General features: G+C 44.0%; 1 protein-coding gene across 2 annotated transcripts in view; it reads right to left on the bottom strand.

Moving 5' to 3' along the window:
• Window positions 1–20,654, bottom strand: part of rab3gap2 (RAB3 GTPase activating protein subunit 2 (non-catalytic)) — a 42,996-nt gene extending 22,342 nt beyond the window's left edge. Inside the window, exons 1-11 of one of the 2 annotated variants that reach the window (XM_080751204.1) lie at window positions 20,244–20,654; window positions 17,728–17,822; window positions 16,875–16,992; window positions 14,771–14,852; window positions 5,948–5,995; window positions 5,782–5,857; window positions 4,669–4,770; window positions 4,397–4,496; window positions 3,477–3,575; window positions 2,601–2,749; window positions 1,683–1,762 (exon numbers count right to left, since the gene is read on the bottom strand). In XM_080751204.1, the coding sequence (XP_080607330.1) occupies window positions 1,683–1,762; window positions 2,601–2,749; window positions 3,477–3,575; window positions 4,397–4,496; window positions 4,669–4,770; window positions 5,782–5,857; window positions 5,948–5,995; window positions 14,771–14,852; window positions 16,875–16,992; window positions 17,728–17,822; window positions 20,244–20,355 (1,061 nt within the window). In that variant the 5' untranslated portion in view covers window positions 20,356–20,654. The remainder of the gene's footprint in view (window positions 1–1,682; window positions 1,763–2,600; window positions 2,750–3,476; window positions 3,576–4,396; window positions 4,497–4,668; window positions 4,771–5,781; window positions 5,858–5,947; window positions 5,996–14,770; window positions 14,853–16,874; window positions 16,993–17,727; window positions 17,823–20,243) is intronic. The other variant, XM_080751205.1, reaches the window with a different exon arrangement.
• Window positions 20,655–21,834: the final 1,180 nt, after the last annotated feature.

Genomic DNA, 21,834 nt, shown 5'->3' with positions numbered 1-21,834 from the left:
GATTTGTGAGGATGACAACACATTGTTTTGTATTATTAATTGTACTCGTATCGGTACTCGGTATCGGCGAGTACTCACAATGAAGTACTTGTACTCGTACTCGGTCAGCAAAAAAGTGGTATCGGGACATCCCTAGTGGACAGTAACAAAATATATTTACTTGAGTACTATACTTCAAACAGAAATATTGACTACACTACATTTCTAGGAAGGGACTCTCTTGGCACCCAGCCACAAATATTATGAATTATCTACTTCAGCTCTTTTCCAATATCTATCTATAAATGTGAGAAGTCTCTGCGTGTCTGTGTGTCTGTAATCCGCGTATCTCGAGAACCGTTCGTCCCACCGGCTTCAGATTCGGCACGCGCGTTCCCCGCCGCGGCACGGAGTGCAGTGCCGGGCCTCGACCCGACCCGACGCGCGTTTTTCCGAAACCGGCCCGAAACGTTCGGAATATCCTTATGCGGAGCTGATTGTTGACATCAGGCTGATCCGGAGGAAATCGGCGCAAGCGCTGACTCATTGTGACATCACTCATAAAAGGCTCTGACATCACGTACGTCACATGAGTCAACAAAAAATCTCTGAATATCTCCATATATAGCATATATGGGCATAAAATGGACGCAGAATCACAAAGATCTCCATATACGGGCATAAAGGGACACAGACAGACGGATACAGAGATCTCCATAAATGGGCATAAAATGGACGCAAATGGCATATATGGGCATAAAATTTACGCAGAATCACAAAGATCTCCATATACGGGCATAAAGGGACACAGACAGACAGATTCAGAGATCTCCATATATGGGCGTGAAATGGACGCAAATAGACAGATATCTCCATATATGGGCATATATGGGCATAAAATGGACCCAGAACTATATCTGCAGTGATCTCCATATATGGACATAAAATGGACGCTGACAGACAGACAGATAACAGATATCTCCATATATGGGCATAAATGGACACAGGCAAACAGATTGTCAAAACGGGTCCTATGACAACAGGTATAATGGGGTTTGCATTAAAGGGCGGGGCATTCATTCCCTATTTACATCGTTCCCGAGTTGGCCAGGTCGCCGACTAGACGCTGGCAGCTTCTAGTAGTGATAATAGCCTATCTACAAGCTCACAGCACGTAGATCAATTTCTATAACTTAAAGGTCGACTTCACCACTTTTCAACCTATCTTCATGTAATTGGTCTACTCGGTCTGTATCTCATAGGAGGGCTGTGGGAATTTCAGAAACCTGCCTACCAGCTACATCATCGTTAGGCAGATCATTTTTTTAAATATATATATATATATATATATATATATATATATATATATTTAGATTTGTATTATCGCGAGAACATTATAGCAAGGTAACTTCTCAGGAATAGAAAGCCTGCAGTTTCTATAAGCTTGGATTACCCATCGATGATGTCACTGGTAGGCGGGTTTCTGAGCTGCCCACAGCCCTCCTATGAGACACAAACGGAGTAGAAAAGAATTGTGCCATTTTATCATGAACATTAGTGAGGCCAATTATATGAGGATGGGTTGAAAAGTGGCGAAGTCATCCTTTGAGTACTTCTATTTCCGAAAGTTCGTAATTACTGTTTTGAATACTTGTGTGCTGTGGACTCACAGGAAAGAGACCCACACCCACATAAATACAGACCTGGCAGCATTAAACAGGGCTGAAGTGAGTTTGCTGGCCACCGCTAGGGCAACATGGGACAGCAGAGGTTGGGAACTTCCCTGGGGAGAGAAAGAGATAACACACACAATGCTGGATTTAGTATCATAATGCATTATATCTTGTATGTACCATCATCATCTGCTTTTACGTCTGGAGACTCCCGTCCAGGACAGACTTCAGTCCAGTTCAGTTTCCTGTAGAAAACTTGGCTCAGATCTGAACCCTTTTGATTTGGCGTTTGGAACCCCCACAATGTTATTAACATTAAGGGGCAATGTGCCTGAACTTCTGAATAAATGTTACTTTATTATTCCAGTAAATGGGAGAAGCCACAGCAACGACCTGGAAACCAGTAAGACTCCCTAATCGGGAGATAAGCGACCGTCAGGTCGCATACACAAACTTTAGATTGCAATGGTAGCCAATCAGGAGGGAATATGGGAAATGGGACAGATCCATGTTGATGACATACATGACTTTAGAGATACTATGTGCCGCTTTGTGTGATTTTAGGGCAAATCTGTAGGAGCGGTGTCCAAAAATGTGCTTTACAAGAATCGGCCTCATGGTGGCGCTAGAAGAGGGCCATGTGAAAAATGAGGACTGGAGGTTGTGGTTTGGCAGCCAAGGAGTGTGTGTGCAAGTGGTTATCTGAAAATAATGCACAGCCTCCAGCCAATAAATACTGAGTATTATCTACGGCCATGCTATCATACCTAATAAACATACAACATGTGGAACTCCCACAAAGAGTGTGACCCATGTACCATGCGAGATAACATGGCAGAACAATGCCACCAGTCAAGTCAAAGTCTTGCAAATCCTGTTAAGTGGTTATCAGAAGTCTCTCACACACACACACACACGACACGACACGCAAGCACAAACAGTAGCTACCTCAATGGCATAATAGAAGCCTGTGTAAGGTCCTCCTCCCACAGTGATGTATTGGCTCATGGCGGGAGGGCTTCCCTTGACCGAGGCGTGGAAACCCCCCAGGATAGAGGCATTTTTCATCTGGTCAAATACATTCAGTGTCATGACGCCTAGTAGCATGGGGCCAGAGAGAGAGAGAGAGAAAGAGAGAGAAGGCAAGAGGTGGAAAAATGAGACAGGAAGAACGGAGGGTAAAGGAAAGAGTGGGAGGTTTACAGAGAGGCAAGGTAAGAGGGAAACCACAAGTTAGACATGAGTGACGCTTAGTCGATTTGTTCTGACCACTGCTCAATATCTGTGCTTCTGATTGGAAATTAATTTCTTTTCACATCGCTTTTCTCTCTCCTTCAGCTCAGTGGCCTTGTGGTGAGAGTGTCCCCCCTGAGATTTGATTACCCTCAGCATCAAGTGTTGGATTTTTGCAACACGTCACGTCCAGGGGCTGTACACATCATAGCTGGGGGGTGTACTTGTACAAGTCGCCTCACGCTACTGAAAGAGGAGATATAGGCCTATGGGCCACATGGCTCTGCAAGGCTTTCTTACTTCATCTTTCACTTTATTTACCTTTATTACCTTTAAATACCTTTATACTAAAGGTGGGATGATCCTGACATCTGTCTACCTGTCTGTGGTTTAATTAATATCCCGAAGATTAAGTGATTAAACCATAGTTATACTCTGGATATTGGAAAATACCTGAAAATAGCTCACAACATGTCAACAAATGCAATGCAACAGGTTGTGAGCTTGTGTGAAAGATAACTGAAATATCTTGGTTTAGAAATGTGGTTTACAGTAGTGTGAGTGTCCAGTGAACATGCGTGTCCCTCTCACCCACGCTGCTGTGGTCTACAATGGTGTCCATGTCTTGCAGACCCCACTTCTTATAGGCCAGTGGAGGGGGTTGGATCACATCGCTGCCCGCTGCCGCCGCTGGGCGGATGGGAGAGAGAGCGGCAGGTGGAGGAGGTCGATAGATGGGAGAGGTGGAAAGATGAAAGTGGAAATGTTAAAAATGGAAAGTAGTGTTAATCAATAGGAATTGAGAGAGACCCTTTTCACATGTAGGTCAGACACACCAATGGATCATTGTTGGTTAATACAGCCATGAATTGCATGAAGTCATGTGGAAAGCAGCGGCACAATCAATTAACTAAGACAGCATGTGCAGCTACACACCCATGTGTTTGTGCACAAATACAGTATTAACACACAAAGCAATACTCAATGCTGAGAGAAAACTCCTGGGACAACGCTTCTCTTTTTGAGCGGTGGTCACACCGTCTCCACAGCGTGGCCGTGTGTGTAGGTATGTTTGTTTGTTTGTATGTGGGTTTGTATGTGGGTCTGTATGTAGCCTCAAGCCTGTGGTGTAGTACCTTTTCTGACCACACATGTTAAGGGAGGGGCGCTGTTGTTCAGGCCAGGCCACACACACACACACACACACAGACACACACACACACACACACACACACACACATGGGGGGGGGGGAACCACCGCTCAGTTCACACAGGTGTGATTTTTTTTCTTGTTTCTTTCTTTTCACAATTTAAAAAAAATAGCATATCTACAATGGCACAACACGCAGTGATGCCGATGGAAACATCTGCAGACACACACACACACACACACACACACACACACACACACACACACACACACACACACACACACACACACACACACACACACACACACACACACACACACACACACACACACACACACACACACACACAGGCAGTCGTACCTCTCGCCACCTGGTTCCGGCAGGCCCGTAGCGACTGAAAGAGGCTAAAGCCGTCAACGGTGACCAAAGCAGCAGGGTAGAGGATACTCAGCTCCTCATGCTGAAGAACAGAGAGGAAGAAAACAAATGAACACAATAACAATGAAACCAACGCATGTAGTGCACCTCTTAATACGCGTGTGTGTGTGTGTGTGTGTGTGTGTGTGTGTGTGTGTGTGTGTGTGTGTGTGTGTGTGTGTGTGTGTGTGTGTGTGTGTGTGCGCGTGTGGTACCTGCTCAGTGACACCAGCATGGCGGGGGATTTCGTACGTGCGACACTTGAGCCGCAACACTGGGTCTTCATTCAACAGCTGGGCCAATAGCAGAACCCCATTCTGACAAGATGCAACAACATGTATGCATCAGTCAACCATTCAATCCTATGTATTGTCACATCACACTGTTACATAAGCCTATGAGATCTCAATATTACTGTTGAAGTGTTAACTCATTGAGTGCCTATCCCGAATTAGTTCGGGATATATGATCGTATCACAGGGTGCCTATCCCGAACAAGTTCGGGATATAAAAAAAAAAAAAAAAAAAAAAAAAAAAATTTTTTTTTTTTTTGAAAAATTTTTTTTTGAATTTTTTTTTTTTTTTTTTGGACCCCATCAAATCTGGTGAACATGATTTCAATCGCGATTTTGCATGTTCCACCCCCATACAACCCCATCTAACATACAGGGCAGCCATTTTTGTTTACATTACATGTAAAACATAAGGGCGATTATCTCAAGAATGCCTGAACGGATTTCCAATCGGATTTTTTTGTTTGAAAGCTGTGAACAAACTGCACAAATCCACTCTGGATTGCATTGGATTTTTCAGAGCTCATTCTTCTCTGTTTTTTTCCCATGCATGAGGTGTGCAAGGTTTAATCATGGCTAAGTTGACGAAAATAAGGCTTCTAAAATGCTTGGTAGCCAATAGCTAACTTCAAGCTAACTTCATCCTCTTCCTGTACATGCAGTCATGCACAAAGGAAAGTGTTCAGGCAAGTCATGGCTGCAGGGCTTCTGCATATACCAGCATATCTCTATGGGATTTTCTCTGGCCACTGGGCGCCCTCTAGTGGTGAAAGGGGTGGCACTAAATGAGTTAAAATAGGAACGCATATAAATGCATAACAAATATCAGCGGTTTCATGTGCATGGTTTAAATGTCATATGCACTCACAATTCACTATTAAATAAATTAACTGAAATACGGTATGTAACCATCATGCATCTCTGTACATGTTCCTGTTTAACTGGCACATTTTCATTAGTCATGAACTACTACAGAACAGAGGAAATCATTTTGCCACAGAAACTTTTAAGAATTTGATTGTACTGTAAACAGACCTCTGTGTAGAAACGCACGTAGCCAGAAGAGAAACCCACAACAACACATGTCCAGTCTGGACGCCCTGTTGAGCTCCTACACACAAACACAAACACATACACAATCAACTTATGATGTCATAAGGACACATAAACAAAAAGGTAAATGACAAATACTGTAGCTTACCTCTTCTGACTCGCCAGGGGTATACAGATGACACTGCTCACACACTCTCTGATGAGAAAACACACACACACAAGCACGCAAGAAAGGTATTATTACTCTAAGTTCGGATTGCAAATCGGGTGTATCAAGGACACTAAACCACAGGCACTCTCTCCGTCATTCTCATTTGTCTTTTACTGAACCATTCCACCCTGTAGCAACTCATAATGTAATAACGGCTCATAATGTAATAAGGGCTCATAATGTAATAAAAAAAATGTAATAAAAACTCATAATGTAATAATCAGCTCATAATGTAATAAAAAAACGAGCGTGTAACGTAATAACAGATTTTTCAATAATGTAATAATGTAATAATGTGTTACATTAAGAACCTCCACATAGGAGGCTCATAATGTAATAAAACTTCATAATGTAATAATGTATTTTTTATTACGTTATGAGCTGATTATTACATTATGAGCTTTTATTACATTTTAATTATTACATAATGAGCTAGTTTTTTATTGCATTATGAGCTGATTATTACATTATGAGTTTGTATTACATTTTTATATTACATTATGAGCTGTTATTACATTATTGGTTATGGGTAACACACCTTGCCAACTTTGTTGATGAAGAATTCACCGTTTGTCAGCCTTCTGATTGGTCCCTGAGACTCCCTGACTGGCCAACCAGAAAAATACATTCACTTTTTGCAAGCGGGGGTGGAGTTCTGCAGTCGGAGAAAGTGGCAGCCGTCTTTCACCGGCTGTCCGCACTGCGGAGCACGGCCAGGCCGCTCGCGACCATAGCGTTTGCGATCATTGTAATGAATAAGCTTCAACAGACTAGTTCACATGGACCTTATCAATGGTCTAACTTGTTACGATTGGGTACATATATTTTAAATGGGCAGAATTACGAAAAGCCAGCCTATTATGTGAGGAGAACAGATTATAGTTCTCCTCTTCCTACCCAAGATGCAATGCGCTTTCTCCTTCTATTTCTATTCTCTCTCTGATCCAGAGGATTAAACTAATTAAAACATATATTTTCGGGGGAAAATTACTGTTTTGCTATGTAATTACTGTACCTTTTTCTTCCCTTTTTATTAATATCACGTAGATGTGTTTTTTTTTGGTACTTTATATAGCTGTAATGAGGCTATGAAGGAAAAAAATCCCATCCACTTCCACTATAAAAGAATCTGCAATAGTGATTCTGTCCCACTGGGATTAAACAAATTAAAACATATATTTTCGGGGAAACCCCCTGTTTTGCAATGTAACTACTGTACCTTTGTCTTCCCTTTTTATTAATATCACCTAGATGTTTTTCCTTTGGTACTTTAAATTGCAATAATGAGGCTATGAAAAAAAAAATCCCATTCACTGCCACTATAAAAACAATCTGCCCAGGGTTAATGTCCCACCATAGTAACAGGGCAGAATGGGGCGGGATTTGCAAAAGCCTGAATTGAGAAACTATCTGCTAAGCATGCAGCAAATGAATACATATAGGGATCATTTAAAGGGAATACACCATGAATTTTCATTTTTCCAATTTTTATGTATTTCTTTTGTGTCCCACCAGCAGGTTCTATCCTCACAAAGCCCTATTTCTGACCATTGTGTCTTTCTCAGTTTATGGGCAGATCTATGTAAGCAGGTTTCAGAACAGGCTGTCTGATTTTAGGTCCGATTGTGTGCTGAGTGGGGGTTGGGGAGGGGTGGGCAGGCCTGAGAAGGAGGCAGGAGGACCTGGGAGAGGGTTGGGGAGGGGTGGGCAGGCCTGCTGAGCAGGAGGTGGGGACTGGGGAGGAGTGTGGGGCCAAAACTGGCTCAATAGCGCAGTCCTCCCACTCAGGACAAGGTGGTACTGCAGCTGAAAATGCTCTGAAAGCCAGGCAGAAATGACAGGGGCTCTGTATTCAGGAGTGGTAATCTAGCCTCAAACTAGAGGTCTGCGCGGGACTGATTTATTGAACCCGCTCCCGCCTGATTTCTGCCGACTCCTGCCCGCGCCGCCAATGATTTCATTTTCGACCGCCCGCTGTAATTTCCTCTCCGCCGCTCCCACCCGCGACAAACAAATGATGTGAATTTTGACCCGCGGACTCCCGCGGCGCACATTACCACAGCACGTCCAACAGCCTCCCTCCCAAGAAGGCACATTGAAATGAGATCCAAAACCATTACCAAACAAAAAAGTGTGCCGTGTGCGCCATGCGAGGAGCATATTTGTGACGGATTGACGGTGGGTGAGAACAAATGAGAGAAAGAGAGAGAGAGGGCGAGCGAGGGAGCCACGGCACGGAGTGAGAGAGCAAGAGGCGAGAGAGAGAGAGAACTTGGCGGAGAGAAAGAGAGACTCCAGTCCACGTACTGTATCAATGTGGGTGCGTTGTCCTCACTCAGCAGGGGGAATTGCGTTCTCTATTCACATCTTGACTTGCTAAAGAAGGCACGTTGACGTTTGTATATAATCCATTGAGATCCAAAACCAACAGGACTAGTGTAGGCCTACGTGCGCGAGAGAGGAGCATTTGTGAGGTTGTTAACAGAGGTAAAGTGTTTATATTGCGATTGGACATAGGCGATGGGACTATATTATAATAAATAGTTGTTATTTAGGCTAAATAGTGAGTGACAATGCCGCCGCAAATATCTGCCCACCGGTTAACTGTTAACAGACGAGAGAGGGAGGGAGGGGGAGTTAGAGCGAGAGAAAGAGAAAGTCCACGGCTCCACGCTGTAGGTGCATGCGTTCTCCTCAGGCGCTCAGCAGGGGAAATTACATTCTCTACATATTCACATCTTGCTAAAGTATAGATAAAAGCTTATTGCGGGAGAGTGCGGGATTTTGCGGCGCCCGCCGAGTTCATTTTGACCGCATGTCCCCGCCCGCAGGGATTAAACTACTGCCCGCGCCGCAATATATGGTGACGGGTCCTGCAGGTCCCGCGGGAGCGCGCTCCCGATGCAGGGCTCTACCTCAAACCTTTTGAAAAACGTTTTTTTTTTTTTTGTTTTTTTTTTTTTTTTTTTGGACACAAACAATGTTATATTATTTTTAAATGATTACATTATTTTTAAATGCATGGTGTAGAACCATTAACTGTACAAAGAGCATCCACAATGTTCAACGTACAGTTCGTGATTGTATCGACACTGAGTGTTGATGCAACATTGATAATAACATTGATCAGCTGGCAGTCGGCCAGAGCAGTCGCATTTTCGCAACGTCCAGGGACAATGAAAAGGAGGGATACTTTTTCTTCTTTTTTTCCTATTGTTCCTTGTATGGTTTGCCGACTCGTGGAACGCTCATAATTGTATATACGGAGAATTATGTGCGGAATGGAGAGGAATCACGCAGTGTTTTTTTTCCTCCACGTTGGATCGGAGCCAACGTGCGGAATGGAGAGGAATCACGCAGTGTTTTTTTTCCTTCACGTTGGATCGGAGCCAAAACATCTCGGCTTCGGTAAACTGACGGTCCTTGGGTCGCTGCTGCTGACTAAGAACAAACCCCAGATGGGCAGAATGGACAGGCGGTCCATCATTTACTTTATTCTGCTTCTTTCTGGTGATATTGAGGTTCATCCAGGGCCCGTAGTCACTCGGCAAGCCGCCCGTCTCACGAGGGAACAACAACTGCTTTCGGAGACAAAGAACCCCAGCGGTGGTAACATCGATACGGGTTCTACTGGTTACGAGTGCTATGGCTGCCCACGCGGCTCTCTACAGCAAAGCCCCAACATTGAGGCTACTTGTGACCAGCTCGCGGCCGTGGTTTTCGAGCCGCCGCCCGATAACAACAGCGCCGACGTGGACCTGGATGTCCCCCTGGATGTCCCCCTGCCGCCCCCCCTCGTCACCGAGGATGTCCCCCTGCCGCCCCCCCTCGTCACCGAGGATGCTGGTGCCCAGCTCGCAGCCGCTGGATCGCCGGAGATGTCCGTCGAGCCGGATGCCCCCCCGCTGGTCCCGCCACCCCCCAGGGATCGTGATCAGTCGTGGCTGGCGCAATATCTTGGCTTTGAAGCTGTCGGCGCCGCTACACCGACCCCCCGTGCGGTCGAAAAGGCATGGATCTCCTCCTGTTTGAGCTCACAGTCGACACAGGAACCTGAGCTCCCCACCCCCACCCCCGCTCCCCCACTTCAGCCTCAACTACAACCGGACTATGATGACCACCTCCCCCCCACGACAAACTTTCCTGTCTCGGTCGTAGACAAAGAGCCCCCCAGCTACGACGATGGCTCGATTACTACAGAGAACATGCACTCTGTTGTTTTTGCCAAACCAGGACTTCATCATGTCCATTCGAACATCAATAGCTTGAATCCCAAAAAACTGGAGTTAATTAAGGGAATGTTTCATGACGGTAAGGCAAAGATTTTATCCTTCTCTGAAACTAAACTTGATGACTCGTTTACGGATGCTAGCATTGAAATTGCCAACTATACTGTAATCAGGAATGATAGAAACAGGTATGGAGGCGGAGTTTGCATGTATGTACACAATGATGTCAATTTTGTCCCCCGTCCAGACTTACACCACAGTTCACTTGAAACTGTATGGATTGAGGTAATCTTTGAACATGCCAAAAACGTACTAATATGCGCTGTCTATAGACCACCTGATCAGAATGATTTCTTTGAGCTGTTTGATGAGAGCTTAGCAAAGGTGGACGGTACCGAGTGTCACATTTTGGGCGACTGGAATGTGGACATTTTGCGTAAAGACGCACCCATGTTCAAGTCCTTTGATGGGTTATGCAAGCAATACAGCCTCACTCAGCTTGTCACAGTACCCACCAGGGTGACAGAGCACTCTCAAACCCTCATAGATCTCGTCGTAACCACTGACAAGTCCAAAGTCACCGCTAGCGGGGCTATTGTATGCGGTCTTAGTGATCATTATATGATCTACTCTACCCGAAAAATACACAAACCCAAAGCTAGTGGCCACAGAACTGTCGTTGCTAGAAGCCTGAAGAACTACTCCAGTGAGGCTTTTAATCTCAAACTAGCGGGTGTAGACTTTTCCCCAGAGCTGCAGTGTACAGATGTCGAGGAAGCATGGTGCGGTTTTAAAACCAAATTGACCGATGCTCTAGACGACGTGGCCCCCTTGAATACCACCAGGGTTAAAGCCCGCCAAGAGCCATGGTATAACTCAGATATTGCAGAATCAGCTAGACTCAGAGACAAAAAATACGATGAAAAACGAAAGTGCTGCAAAAAGCTCAAGAAAAAATTCAACCATGACCTCAAAAAACACATTGAGCATCTTACTGCTCAATGCAAGAGACTTAGAAACCAGACAACCGCCCTAGTTAGATCCGCCAAAAAAAACTACATCGACGACAAAATCGATGAATACAAAAACAACCCACGAGACCTATGGAAGTTGCTTAACAACCAATTAGGCTTAAAATCAAAAACCATATGCCACAACATAAACATCAAAACGGACGCCGCTCTCATTTCTGACAAAGGTGAAGTGGCTACCCATTTTAACAAAACCTTTACCACCACAGCCCGTTCACTGGTCAAAAGACTGGTCGCCCCATCTGGGCGGTATGGTGAAGAATTTGTTAATACATTCTACAAAAAACTGGGCGTCAGTAAAGACAGCTTTAAACTTTCCACAGTGACAACTGATGAAGTGTTTAAAAAATTGAGCGCCCTACCTCAACACAAGGCCACTGGCCTTGATAAAATCCCAGCTAGATTTCTCAGAGATTCAGCCGCCACCATTGCTCCAATCATTACCCACATAATTAACCTTTCCATCGAACAGGGTCATGTCCCCCAGGACTTCAAACTAGCAAAAGTAACCCCCCTGCATAAAAAAGGTAGCAAACTAGACCCTGGAAACTACCGCCCCGTTTCCATTCTTAGCTCCATATCCAAAGTCATGGAGAAAATAGTCTACGAACAGATTGCAAGATATCTCGATGAGAATAATCTGATTTACGAGTTCCAATCTGGATTCAGAAAATCCCATTCCACTGACACATGCCTTCTCTATTTGACTGACCAAATCAAACGCGAAGCGGATCAGGGCAAGTATAGTGGCATGGTCATGATGGACCTCCAGAAGGCATTTGACACCGTGGATCATGCTATTCTGATTGAGAAACTAAAAGCCATCGGTCTTGACAGCGCAGCAGTGAGCTGGATGCAATCTTACCTGGTGGGGAGGGAACAGGTGGTGGAGATTAACGGTACCCTGTCCCCCCCCCTCCCAGTAAGCTGTGGAGTTCCCCAAGGTAGCATACTGGGACCTCTGTTGTTCCTAATATACGTGAACGACATGGCATCTGCTTGCGACTGCAACCTGTTCCTGTTCGCGGATGACTCGGCTCTCCTAGTCTCGGGCAAGGACCACTTGCAGGTTGAAAAGACACTTAACTCTGAACTGAGTAAGATCTGCACATGGCTTAACGACAACAAATTATCAATTCACCTGGGCAAAACCGAGTCCATCCTCTTTGGATCAAATCATAACCTCAAAAAGGTAGAGAACTTCACAATCAAAGTGGGTGACAAGGTCATAACACGAAAAAACGAAATCTCCTACTTAGGATGTATTCTTGAAGCTAATCTTTCCAGCGAAAAGATGACTTCAAAAGTAATACAAAAAATCAACCAACGAACTCGTTTCCTACAGAGGATCGCCCCAATGGTCAACTTCAACACACTGAAGACCATAGCTGGTGCAATAATCCAGCCCCTCTTTGACTATGGAGTCCACGTATGGTATCGTGACGCCCCACAAGCCCTAAAAACTAAACTCCAAACAGCCCAAAATAAACTAATTAGGGTCCTGCTTAACCTTCCCAATCAGACTCACCTCACCGCTACTCACCAGTTAAGAGTGGGGTGGCTCAGAGTAGATGACAGAGTACAGCAACTTGCAATGGGCCTGGTGTACAAGATACACTACACCACTATGATACCCAAGTACCTGTCAAAATACTTTAAAAACGTTAAGGATGTCCATAATTACAACACCAGAGGCAGTGCCACAGATCACGTTCAACCCAGAGTCAACTCAAAGAAAGGGTCGAACTCGTTCTTCTGCTACACCACAAAAATGTGGAATGCCTTACCGAAGGCCATAAAGGAGTGTGGATCACTAGCATCCTTTAAAATTGCCCTAAAAAACCACTTACAGGCAGCAGCCGTTCACAACTGGTAAAAACCTAGCCCAACCCTACCCTCCCTGCCCCTTCCTTGTATATACTGTACATACTGATTGTTTAGACTTACTGTTACCTGCCCCTTCCTTGTATATATTGTATATACTGTACTTACTGATTGTATAGACCTACTGTTTTCTTTTTTTCTTTACATATCTACTGCATAGTACTGTGTTCTATTTGTCTGTCATTCAATGTTATATGAGATACTTTAATGGTTTCCTGTTGAAATAAGCTTAGTCTTTTCATGGATCTCCTTTTAGTAGACCTTGTACCAGTGAACTGTACCGTCATGAATCTGTACATTTTCCTATGCAAACTTCTAATAAAGCCTTCAATCAATCAATCAAATCCCCATTGTGGTCAGTATGACGACAGTCTGCTATTGCTAGTTTTGGGCCATTTTGCCGAAGGTCATGGGGACCATTATGTAAGCCTTGATGGACCAGTCACACACTTGATTCAAAGAGCCAGGAAGCAGAGGAGAGAGCATCACTTCTATCTGGCCCTAAATCTCGCCCTAAGTCTGGCCCTCACTCTGGCCCTGACCCGGTCCCTCACTCTGGCCCTGACCCGGTACCTCACCCTTGCCCTGACCCGTACCTCACTGTGGCCCTGACCCGGTACCTCACTCTGGCCCTGACCCAGTACCTCACTCTGGCCCTGACCCGGTACCTCACTCTGGCCCTGACCCGGTACCTCACTCTGGCCCTGACCCGGTACCTCACTCTGGCCCTGACCCAGTACCTCACCTTGGCCCTGACCCGGTCCCTCACTCTGGCCCTGACCCGGTACCTCACTCTGGCCCTGACCCAGTACCTCATCTTGGCCCTGACCCGGTCCCTCACTCTGGCCCTGACCCGTACCTCACTCTGGTCCTAAATCTGGACAGATCGAAGTGGTGCGCTCTCCTCTGCTTCCTGGACTCTTTGAATCAAGTGTGTGTTATCGATGTTGCATCAACACCCAGTGTCGATACAATCACGAACTGTACGTTGAACATTGTGGATACTCGTTGTACAGTTAAATGATCCCCATATGTATTCATTTGCTGCATGTTTAGCAGATAGTTGCTCCATTCTTCATCAACAAAGTTGGCAGGGTGTGTAGCAACCAATAATGTAATAACGGCTCATATGTAATAAGAGCTCATAATGTAATAATAAATGTAATAAAAACTCATAATGTAATAATCAGCTCATAATGTAATAAAAAACGAGCTCATAATGTAATAATTAAAATGTAATAAAAGCTCATAATGTAATAATCAGCTCATAATGTAATAAAAATACATTATTACATTATGAAGTTTTATTACATTATGAGCCTCCTATGTGGAGGTTCTTAATGTAACACATTATTACATTATTACATTATTGAAAAATATGTTATTACGTTATGTGCTCGTTTTTTTATTACATTATGAGCTGATTATTACATTATGAGTTTTTATTACATTTTTTTTATTACATTATGAGCCCTTATTACATTATGAGCCGTTATTACATTATGAGTTGCTACACACCCCGATAAGATTCTTTCTCTTTTATTCTTTTATGTTCATTCTTATCCTCTTTCCCCCATCACTCCACTCCTCTCTGCCTCTTCTCACGGTTCTCTTACCCCTCCTCGGTGGGAAGCGTTCCACTCCAGGACACAGCCAGGGTCATCTGCTCTCTGCCACTGTCATCTGTGCGCCACTTGGCTGTAAGGTAAAATAACCCATTAAAGCAGTAGTGCTTTGGAGGCTGGACGTGCCCACACAGCGTCCGGCCAATAATTTTCCCACATGCACACGCAGAACAGCACAGAACAGTGCTTGCGCGTGTGCATGCTAGAACGCGTCCCCATAGATTAAAGTGATGACGCGCCATATAGCCTATCTAATGAAATGGCAATATTTGCATAACAATTTTACCAGGTTTACCTATTCATAATGGATACTTTAACACCTACTGTAGGTTTCCAGCGGTGACTGCATGTGTATGTGTGTGCGTCCTCATACATGGCTACATTATGTGGTACGTAGGCTACTGTTTGAGGTTTGTTCAAAGCAAACTTTGTTTCTCTACTGCGACGCTGTATTTTTTAATTGAATTAAATGAAACTAGATAATAAAATCTTAAGTAACAATGCAAATGTAATTAAGACTAGAAAACATCGTTTTAGTTTTCCCACCATTAGATTGCTGAGATCCATTCTTTCTAAATAGCCTCTAGAGGCGCGTGCATGCGCGTGCATGTGACGTAAATTAATGACCGTCTGCCCTGAAAAGAAAATCCCAAAGCACCACTGCATTAAAGCCTATGTTGTTACACCTTTACAGGCGGGAAAGCATCTGTCATTTTAGATCAAATACTTTGAATAAAAATGTATGTTTTTTTTCTGCAGTTTTAAAAATCGACCTCAAGTCTAAATGGAATAAACAGCACTGTATGACACTTTTTTTGTGTTGTTTTAATATCTTATGTGCACATATGTATGTGCTTGAGAAACCATTTAGTGTGTGTAAATTACACATCAGTGTGTGTGTGTGTGTGTGTGTGTGTGTGTGTGTGTGTGTGTGTGTGTGTGTGTGTGTGTGTGTGTGCGTGTGTGTGCGGGCTGTGAAAATGTGCCAAAAATAGCATTCGAATATTCGCCCGAAAATCCACCGTTGATTCGAATAAATTAGAATATTCGAAAATATCGAATAATTCGAAGCATTCGCACTTCGAAGCTGTTTATTCTAGACAGTCGCTTCTATCGCTTTTTTTTTTTACTGTGTGCAGGTCCGCGTTGGTCAGGGACGTGCAAAGAATGTTAAGAGAGGCAGGGGCTGACATTTCTAAAAGGGCCTTTTGGTGGACAATTCTCTGTTAAAAGGGCAGGGGCTCAAGCCCCGTTTGATGTATGTGTGCACGTGCCTGCGTTAGAGCAGAATCGGATCGTCTTGCAAAGCGTGCCTCACTCACAGCAGCTGTGATTGAGTTGAGTTGGAACAGCCACGACATGAAATGAGCAATTATAATCACACCAATGGATTATGTTTTGGTTTGAACAAAATTGGGTAGTCTTACAAGAGCAGTGTGAGTGACGGAGGAAGTTTTACCGTTACCGCGTGGCTGCGTGCGGGGAGATTGACTCGGTGAGAGAAGAAATCCATGCTTTTTTATAGTGTTTTCGGTGGAGAAGTCTCGTTGTTGTATGCCTTCCCGTCACTACTAAATGAGTCGCCCGTTTCAGCTCGACTCGTTAATCATTCTGAATCAACGTGAGCCAGTTTAAAAGCACTGTGTGTGCACTGCACTGTGCACTGTCTGCGAGGCGGACGAGTGCATCTCTCCACTCCGACATGTGACGGCCAGTGACAGTGTGAAGGGAAAGTGAAGCAGCTGGAGGTTTATTCTTCGCTGTATGACGGTGTCGCTAAATAGACACCCTTAATGTACAAGCTCACAACGTAATGAACGTATTGGATCAGCGACGTATTGTGGACTTGTAGATCAACCCACTTTTGCAGCAGCGAATGGAGACTTCTGCCTTGCGAGACCAGCCACCTTTTAACGTTCCATGCGCCCAGAATCTCGCGAGAAGTGCGGTAGATTTGTTTTAATTAAATATAAATTAATTCGAAGCTCCATTTTTTACGTTCGAATATTCTTTTATTGTTAACATTCGAACGAATCTTCGAATATAGAATATTCTTTCACACCCCTAGTGTGTGTGTGTGTGTGTGTTGTCATACCTGAGAGGAAAACAGCCCTGTGTTCTCGTGCCACCACCAGCATGTCAGAACAGGGCGACAGGGAGACCACGCAGTCTTGCATCCAGGGGGCGCTCTGCCCTGCGCCGTTCTCCTCCACCTGGAGAGAGAGAGAGAGCAGAGACGTTGACCACTAGGACAGTGGTTCTCAAAATGGGGTCTGGGGGGACCTCAGCGATCCCCGAAGGGGTTCCAGTGGGTACCCAGCTAAACGATTGATACTTGAGAGAACCAAATGGACCTGGATCTGTAACGCAGATAGAGTGTACTGTACTCAGCACTTTGCAATGCACCAAAACATGGCTGAGGAGGCCATTTCATCAGCTGCAGAGGGTGCTGCAGACAAGATAGCTCATTTACTGCATGCCCTGCTGCCACTGTACGTTATTTAATGACTTAATCACTAGATAGACAAAAATGGAATAGATCAATAAGGAGGTGGACACAGAGAGAGAGAGAGAGACACAGAGAGAAAGAGAGACAGAGAGAGAGAGAGAGAGAGAGAGAGAGAGAGAGAGAGAGAGAGAGAGAGAGAGAGAGTGAGAGTGCTACTGTGTCTTTCCAATTCCATGAGGTGAGTAGATCGTATTGGTTCTAGGATGTGGGTTCAAGCTTATAGATAGATACCTTTATTATCCCAAGGGGGAAATTAAGCTTGGTTGAGATTTGACATACTGTACTTATCACGTCCCTCATCAAGTATGGTTATGGGCACTTGGAACTTACAGTAGATATCATACTAATTGGGGGGGGGCAATATAGCAAATAAGACTGTGTACGATACTGATACTGTATGAAGAATGAATCTAATCAAATTAAAATTAATAAAACAGACCGTGTTGTTATTGGTAGCGGTGGTGTCATCTTTGTCTTCGGGATTATCCCACGATGATTCCCAGTCAGAAGTGTCCCAAGAAAGCTCATTCTCTGCTGGGTAAATGAGGGAAGAAAATATACTGCAATCTAAATTGTATTAACTCTCTAAAAGGTCAGGTTGATTGAACCCACCAATGCATTTACTGCGGCCAATGTCAGCTAGTTCGGCATAGAATATCCAAAATAGGTTTCCACTTTCCGACCCCACATTTATAGTGGCTATTAGCGGGTCCACCCAACCTGGATCCCAAGCTGAGACCAAAGTAAGTGATGATGGGAGAAAGACCCCTTTTATTTGTATTTGTTTGAATCTGTTTGTAATTGTAACCGCCCCTTGGAAATGAATCATCCACACTGAAGTTCCAGACTATTATCTAAGCAGTGAGGGTTATCCCTATGTTTCCTAGTCCCCACTTCCTCCCAAAAAAGGTTCTATGTTCCCCACTCAACCAAATAAAGATTCTATGTTCTATGGGGAACATAGGTACGGCCGGTCATCACCAGTGATATTTGTCTGGCCACACCAGGCTAATGTATGTGTATGCTAGTGTGGCAGCAGCATGTGCATATTTCTGTGAGTCAGAGTGTGTCCATTCTCTGTTGAGCATCATGCTGTTCTCTGCTCAGGTCACCTCCAGTGAGATGACTCACACGCTGCACACAAAGATCAAATCTCCCCTCCAGCTCCGCCCCTCGCCCACTCTTTTCTCTCTCCATCCTACCATCCATCCATAACCCACCCCCTCTCCAACCCACCCCCTCTCCATCCATAACCCTCCCTCCCTCTCCATCGATACACCCCCACCCCCCCTACTGTTTAAATGCAGTGTTGCTGAGGCGTGACTCACCTTGCCCGTGTGAATATAATCCCCCATCTGACCTGCCCTTATACTGTCATGCAGGGATACAATTCATACAGCCATGCAGCAGCTGTATAATAACTGATACACAAGTAACATTCTGTGTGAATGGGATTAGTCACGTCACGTCTGAGAGTCTACAAACTACATCTGAGTTAAAGCATAGACCCCATCAGGGGTCCTTGAGGGAGTTCTAGGGGTCCCCAGCTAAATGATAGTTAGGACGCTCTTAGAATTAAATCAACATAGATTTTTCAATAAAAACTGAGGTCCCAGAGATAGAAATGCCATTAAATGGGAGTGGGGTCTTTGATGAATTGAGTACAAACGGTAGGATTTTTGCAGACCTTGTATTGTAGTGTACTTTCCTGTACAAACCGTTAGTAAACTATTCAATCAATCAATCAAAAGTCCTTGAAATTAAAATGGTTGAGAATCACTGCTAGAGCTGTAAAATCCTCTCTTATGGGGGTCCCTGAATCCCTGGCACATGATTTTCAAGTTGGGGGGGGGCGGGGGGCTCGGCCTAATGTGTATCAATGTGGATGTCCTTGACATCATGTAAAGGTTTGAGAACCAGTGGACTACAAGCACTAGACCAGTGGTTCTCAAACAGTGGTTCTCATGTAGCCCCTTTTCCACAGACATGGCCCAACACCACACCACTCCACACCGCCCACTTGTGCCAGGTTTTCCACTACAAGGACCTGGGTAGAGTGGTGTGAACGTGGTACTAAAAAAATATCCAATCCAGAGTAGGTCTGAGCTAGGCCAAACAGGGCCAAACACTTCATAATGACTGATCACTCACTGACTTTTCATTTAGACCACCAGGATGTAGTTGTAATACACGATAATAGATTATATTGTGTTATAATCACTGTTATAATCTATTATAGTCTATTATAATTAGGATAGTTGTAATACAAATGTATATTGTATTATAATCACAGTTAAAAGTGTTATTTAGTTTCTTACTGATAGGGGTACTTTTGTGTAATGGAAGATTAAGATATTTTTAAGCGGTGCGGTGTGTTGTGGTGTACTAGTGTCGTTTAAGCCCCTTTTTGACTGCAGCTTTAGCACCACGCCACACCACACCACACCACTTATATCTACATTTTCCATTACACAAAAGTACCCCTATCGGTAAGAAACAAATTGACCCTTTTAACAGTGATTATAAAAAAATATAAAGTATTAATGTATTACTATGATAATTATAATACACTTATGAAGTGTTTGGCCCTGTTTGGACAAGCTCAGACCTACTCTAGATTGGATACTTTTTAGTACCACGTTTAGTACAACTTTCACCCCACTCTACCCAGGTCCTTGGAGTGGCACAAGTGGGCTGTGTGGTGTGGAGTGGTGTTGGGCCAGTGGAAAATGGGCTATAGTGTGGTGCTAAAGCTGCAGTGGAAAGGGGGCACACTGCTCCCTTTCCAGGGACTTTAGGGGGGTCTAAATTGACCCATACTGACAGTGTACACATTTTCACCAAATGGACCCGTCAGAGTTAAGGGGAGACCTTGCTTAGAATGTAAAAGTTTGAGAAACACTGCACTGTAGTGTACAGCAGACATGCAGTTCATGCTGTTGCTCATTCCATTACCTGCCGTGTGGTCCTTCTCCTCCGCTGGCTCTGTCTTGTTGTTCTGGAACAAGAACTCCCGGACGGTTCGGAGTTCCTGGACCCGACAGAAGTCCACCAGGCAGCAGGACATCTTTGCTGCCTCTCGCCCTGTCCCGTCCCGTCCTACTGACACTATGGACGGGGAGTCAGCAGACCCTGGCTCGGCTGCTGCTTATTAGCCTGTTAGCCCCGTTAGCCGCAAACAGCAGCAGCAGTCAAAAATGCACCAGCTGCGGTGTTATTACGATATGACAGGCACCGTCTGAAATGTCCCTATGAAACCATTCGCAGGACGAAGCAAAGAAACGCGTCAACAAGAGGCTGTCCTCCTTGTTTTGTGTGATATTTGCACTCTTCTTCCAGCTCAGGGTGTTTTGTTTTGTTGATGACACATCGTTAGCATAACAACAATCAAGCGTTTCCGGGTTTAGGGGCAGTTTTACGGGGCTCTTTCAGAATAAAAGTATACCTGATAAAACGATTACATTTTTTTTGCCCATAACTGTACTGTACTGTAGCCTAATGTTAATTATATCATTCATAGTAACTATAGGACAGAACACAAAAATACAACAAACTGGTTTAATTTGTCTGAAACTGATTCAAAGGAAGATTCAGAGCAATATAATTAACCAGGGTGGCAGTAGGACTAACTATTACTAAATTTTTCAAATATTTGTAGTACAATATTCAATATAGTACAATATTTGTCTCTAATATGTAGTGGAGTGGGAGTAAAAGTAGCCTACTGGACTTGGGAAATACTCCAGTAAAAGTAAAACAATAAAGAATAAAACACCTCAAGGTAGGCCTACTTCCACGGGATCCCCAGGGGACCTTGATGAGGTTCTATAGGGTCCCCTTTCAATTCACTTGAAATTGTCAACAAATTATTCGAACAGTATGTTTCAATACCACTATGATTGTTTCTCAATTTAAACCAACATTTATATATACATATTGTAACCTACAGGAGGCAGTAGAGGAGTACAGTAGAGTAAAGAAATGATTGAGTTACAGCAAGTTCTTTTTAAATTGCACCTGCCAGCTAGTGCGCGCAAAACCTTGATTTGATTGATTGATTGATTGATTGATTGATTGATTGACTGATTGATTGATTGATTGAGGAGTTTATTAGAAGTTTGCATAGGAAAGGTACAGTTTCATGACAGTACAGTTCTTACGTACGGTAAACTGAAAGGATAAACACAGCAAGAAAGCCTCCGGGCTTGTTTCAATTGGGGTCCTTTTTTTAACTTATAATATTGAATTACAGACACATAAAACACAGTACAGAAAGGATTTAAAGGTCACACAACTGGATTTGCTATAAACTCTTGTAACTGGATATTGCCATAAAACACTAATCTGCCAACACATTAGATAAAAATATCTTGTCACATGTTTCCTGCAGGAAGACTTGATGGCATGTGTCTGTGCTCAGAAACAAGAGGTGAAAGTTTCACTTCCTCCAAAAACTCATGCAACCCACACCACATCTTGTTTGACACTGACAGGTGATTAGGAATGTAATCCCTGTCTTTCCAGACCCCCCCCTTCATCACTTACA

The sequence above is a fragment of the Nannobrachium achirus genome (genome assembly GCF_963921795.1).
Source record: "Nannobrachium achirus genome assembly, chromosome: 20".
Taxonomy (NCBI): domain Eukaryota; kingdom Metazoa; phylum Chordata; class Actinopteri; order Myctophiformes; family Myctophidae; genus Nannobrachium; species Nannobrachium achirus.
This window is presented reverse-complemented; position numbering and strand designations above follow the sequence as displayed.